The sequence below is a fragment of the Quercus lobata genome, chromosome 5, assembly GCF_001633185.2.
Source record: "Quercus lobata isolate SW786 chromosome 5, ValleyOak3.0 Primary Assembly, whole genome shotgun sequence".
Taxonomy (NCBI): domain Eukaryota; kingdom Viridiplantae; phylum Streptophyta; class Magnoliopsida; order Fagales; family Fagaceae; genus Quercus; species Quercus lobata.
In genome coordinates this window covers 15270303-15275583 of record NC_044908.1, presented here as the reverse complement: position 1 = coordinate 15275583, position 5281 = coordinate 15270303, and the positions used below count along the sequence as shown (strand labels likewise).

At 35.5% G+C, this 5281-nt stretch overlaps 1 protein-coding gene across 1 annotated transcript; it reads right to left on the bottom strand.

The window, feature by feature from the left end:
* Nucleotides 1-252: 252 nt before the first annotated feature.
* LOC115988974 (ubiquitin carboxyl-terminal hydrolase 6-like) lies at nt 253-4756 on the bottom strand. The gene is made up of 9 exons (XM_031112617.1): nt 4208-4756; nt 3571-3659; nt 3284-3353; nt 2964-3044; nt 2759-2854; nt 2623-2671; nt 2379-2498; nt 807-881; nt 253-542 (listed from the first exon to the last, which is right to left on the bottom strand). The coding sequence occupies exons 1-9, from the start codon at nt 4409-4411 to the stop codon at nt 487-489; spliced, it is 840 nt and encodes a 279-aa protein (XP_030968477.1). The 5' UTR covers nt 4412-4756; the 3' UTR covers nt 253-486.
* Nucleotides 4757-5281: the final 525 nt, after the last annotated feature.

Genomic DNA, 5281 nt, shown 5'->3' with positions numbered 1-5281 from the left:
CCTTAGGTTCTCTAATAGTATTGACAAATATAATAAAAACAATGTTCTCTTTTTTAATAACAATAAAATTCAACCATGTTGGTCAAATGAAACCACATGGTTGAATTTAACTGGGCAACCTAAGGTATAGCACTAAGAGAACTGTACTTAAATTTTACTCTTTAGAGAAAGTCTAATATATTTAAACCATATTTTTTTGCAGAATGAACAACACTGCATCTCTTAGGTCACACTATTTTGAGTGAAACATGATAACTTGAAACTTTTTTTCTTTGGTCTAAAATTCAATTATAAAAAAAATAATAATTTAAATCACACCCTCACATTGAAGGTCGGTAACACACATTTTTTAACCAACACCAATGATACAACACAGACAAATCTGTAATTCCTATTCATTTCACAATCCTTGATCTAATAAAATAATCTCTCTGAAATTTAAATTAAAAGGTACCTCATCAATGAGGCTAAAAGACAAGAGAAAGATTACTTAGGGAGAACGCGGGCCTTGTACATGCATATATAAGCCATATGCCAATCACCTGTAACAAAAATTAAAATTAGAATTTCAGCATTGGTAAAGGACTATAATGATGGGGTGGCTGGTAAGTTTATGGCAACAGTAGCATGATTTTCATAGGGGCACTTGTATAGCAAAACCATTAAAAAAAAATGGACATTAGACAATCAAAGGGTAAATAAAATAAAAGCTTCAGGGATAGGTCAGTTATATTGTCATTCTGCACTTGTCTTAAGGCAAGCTAAAATCAAGCAATCATAAAAGTTCAAATTTGACTGCAACTTACCTCCTCCAGACAGTTTTGTGATGTCTTCCTCCCGCTGTGCGATTGGACTGTCATCATCAAACTCAATCCATTTGCCTGCGACCAACAACAGTTGCTCATCAGTTGAAAACTTGTATTTAGACATTGAAAAAGCCTATGACCAAGTGAATTGGGAATGTTTATTTAATAATTGTTTTTAGTAGTAACAAAAATTTATTGATCAAAAAGAAAATACCCACGTACACCGGAGGGGTGAAATGTTTATTTAATAAGTAGAATGGATTTGGGGGAAAAAATGAAGGTCTTGAATTCAAACATGCATAACCACAGTGAACTTTTTTGTGATGGTCAATGGCACTCCTTTGGGTTTCTATAGCACCACCGGAGGATTTAGACAAGGTGATCCCCTTTCACTATTGCTTTTAGTTTTATTCTTGTTATAGAGATTTTGAGCAGAATGTAGGTGAGAGGTCTAGGGTAAGGCTATGTATCAAGCTTTTGAGTAAGAAATGAGTCAACTAAGAGCTCATTAATCTCCCATCTTCTGTTTGCTGATGATATAATATCTTTTTCTGAAGCAAATGTTTTAACATTTTCTTTATATATATATAAAGAAAATGGCAAATGGCAATGGTAGGTTTGACGTTCACTCATATTATGTGGCTTTGAAAGGCCTGGGTGATGCATGCTTCCCTTTAGAAAAGCATCTGGTGTTTGAAGCTTTTAAAAAGGGTTGCATTCTCTGTATAGACAACAGCTTGGAGAAAGATTCTTACATGTGATAATCTCATTAAGAGAGGAATTATCTAGTACATTGGTATTGCATTTGTAGATGCAGTGGGGGGGAGACAGGATTATTTTTTGTTGCCTTGCAACATTGCATGTTTCATGCACCTATATTTTGTGTGTTTTCAGTTCAGTGGGCTTTGCTGAGCAGGGCTCTTGATCATTTGTCTACTTGGAGAGATTAATTTGATAAATAGTCTTATTGTATTTGGAATCGAGCCTGCTTATGCATGTCGTGGACATTGTGAAGAGAGAAGAATCATCATACTTCTGAAGATATGGAAGGCTTAGTGGTTTGTATGAAGTAGTTTTCACACTATCATTGTTTTTTTAATAGTTAGACATGCAACCAGTGGCGTTTTGAACCTACAACCTAACTTCCACCTTGATTTTACAAGAGGAAGTGCCATTTGAGGTAGGAGCTCATAGGCATTTTCACTAGATCATTGTTTGAATGGTCTAGTGTTCTAGATCCTAATAATATATTTTCTATGTTCTAGACCCTAATAATTCTTTTTCTATTGTAGATTTCAGTGAATCTCTTTCGTTTCAATTGATGTTCACATTTTTTGTAGTTCTTAAAGTTGTCATATGTATACATCCTAACAGCCTATGTTCACTCTTTCTATGTTCTAGATCCTTAATACTCTTTCTATTGTAGATTTCATCGATTCTCTTTCGTTTCGATTGTAGTTCACATTTTTGTAATTCTTTAGGTTATCTTATGTAGACATCCTAACATCCTATGCACATGAGGTAGTAAGTACATGGAACTAAGTACTAAATAGTCAAATCTAGAGAACTGACCACTTTCTTGCTTGACCCAAGCAACATAATGTCCTGAATCAGCACTCCTACCCTTGTGGGTCAGCACAGCAACCAAATCATAAATTCCAGTCATTTGTGTTCCGCTATCGGATGGAACACCTGCATTATAGTATCAGTCAAACAGTGAAAAGGAGGGACCACATGCACTGGACTTCCAAAAACTCACATGAAATCTACAGTAGACTCCCTAATTTCAGCTAACATGGACATTTTAGGTTGATACCTTCTTCAGACGTAGCTTTAGATGGTTCACCACTTCTATTTGATGATCCCTGTGTGCAAAGAAGAGACATGAGATAATTTTGTAACGAGAAAGAGATACATGTTTGTGTGTTTGTATGGATAGGTTGTGTAGTCACCTCTGCATCAGACATCTTGACATCATTGTCTTTAGAACCAGAGCTCTTTTCGCTAGCTTTCAAACCAAGCTTTTTACCTTCCTCGTCCCTTAGGATCTAAATTTTAAAAAATATACATGAAAATGTCCAACACAACAAAGCAATCAAATATTTTTGAAATGAGATGTAACTTTAAAGTTCATCAAAGCCAAAGGCAAGCAAAAACCTTGCGAGGAGCTTCCAATTTTTTGCGGAGATCATCCGAACACAGATCATAAATATCCAACTCCAAAGGATAATCCACTTTCTGAAATAAGTGAACAAATTTTAAGAAACATTAACACTGTAAAAACTTCTCACAAAGATAAAAAGCAGTGAATGCTAATGAAAGAAGGCAAGACACAGCATGTACTGTGTACTCTCATATTTGACCCCCACAAGGTAATCATCTCAAAGAATGTTTTGTTAAATTTCCACAATTATATGAAAGTGACAGATTCAACTTCTGTAGTGCAACATATAATGAAAGAAGGAAACTGCAATTACCCGCAAAATTTTGGCCTTCTGATTTGACTCCCTCTTCCAGAAAAAACGCACAAACTGAACAGTCAGGTACCTTGGGAAAAAATCAAAGTTACATCAGCAGCATGAATTTAGATAAACCAACACCAAAAAAAAAAAAAAAAAGGTAGAGAAACACCCTACAGCTTAAGTCATCCATTAAATGGGAAGATCCTTAAGGTTGGATCCTATGAGGCCACATGGTGGAACTTTTCATGCTATAAAGGGCAAAAAAAGAATAATTCATAAAAATCAGAAGAAGCAAGTTGTACCTTGGCAGGCCATTGATATGAGACTCTTTCAAGTAAATTGCACTACGCCCCAAGGAAGGGGAAGCCTTTTCCAATTCTGATTTTAAAGCCTACACAAGCAAGTGAAATCATAAGCTTATCCAATGCTGTAGTTTTGAAAGGACATTTTCATTGTTAGAATAACCAATTGAGAAACTCTTTTTTTTCCCTTTGAAAATCTATAAAAGAAATATGAAAATGTCAGATTTGAATAACATGGTGTAAGTTTAATATTACAAACTTCACAGCTGGAAAATTATTCTTGTCATAGAAAAGCAGATGCAAACAAAATACTAGAGATTAATTGGTTAAGTTAGTAACACGCAAATAGGTACCATGACATGTTACAAATTCAGGGATTATAAACCATCACCTGAACCACCCATCGCCTCAAACTTATGAGGGCTGAAAATGCCAATTGGTACAAAGGCCATTGTTATTAGGAAATGCTAGTCAAAATGCACAAACAATAACAACATTGATGTTGAAAGAAAACATAAGAAGCATGTAATCCTTAATCAGATATTTGTTCTGCCCTTACACCCCAAAAGAGAGAGAGAGAGAGAGAGAGAGAGAGAGAGAGAACAAAACGTCTTCACAACTGGATGATACTACTTACATGCTTTAGTCCTTCATGCAAATGGTTCACCTCTTGTGATATGTGGCATTTAAGTGAATAAACCGATTCTGTCTCTGAGCTTTCTTCACCACTTTCTTGACAATGCACCCTGGCCCCACCAGCACAAATTACATATTCATACAAAATAATTATCAAACTTTTCAAGCTTACTAAAACTGAACAGAAGAACAACACAAAGTCCATGGATCATAAAATGATGCCTATACCATTAATGTATTTACTAGCTATGGTCGTCAATAAGCCAATCATGCATCAAGCAAGCAAGAATCTTGATTTACATGCAAACAACAACATACAAAAATCTTCACTTACATGCAAACAAACAACAACATACAAAACCTTAGTACCAAAATTTTGGGATTGGTTATGAATTCTCGATAGAATAGTTAGGGTCAGCCATATGTATTCTTTTCCTCCATTCTATTCTATCTCAAAGTCATGCTCTTTGTTAATCCCTTAATTGACATGTCACTTTTTAATACTTCTACTAATGTGATTTTTGGTCTTTCTCTACCTTTTTCGTTCCCTCAACTTGGACCAACTCACTCTTTCATACTAGCGTTAGTCATCTCCTCTAAACCATCTTAAGCGACCCTCCCTCATATTTTCATCAATAGGGGCTACCCCTATCTTGAAGTGAATTTCATCATTTCGAATCCTATTTTTCCAATGTATTTCCACTAGCACAACACTCCTCCTGATGTGCTTCTCCACTTCATCCACCATGCTTTTATCATATGATTCACATCCTCTTCGATCTCTCTATATTTTATGAATTATTAATCCAAGATATCAAAAATTGTCACTCTTTGGCATCTCCTGACCATCAAGTCTTACCACCCTTCCAATTGCTACGGATCTGTGGTATATGGTTTTGGGTTTATTTGGAGTAAGTTGGGTTATGCCAAAGTCTATTGTTGAGCTTAGCATGCTGGCAAGGTCCTCATCATCAAAATGGCCATATATGGATTGTTGTTCTCCATTGTTTGATGTGGTATCTTTGGAGGGAAAGATATAGCAAGTGCTTTGAAGATAATGAGAGAACTATGCCAG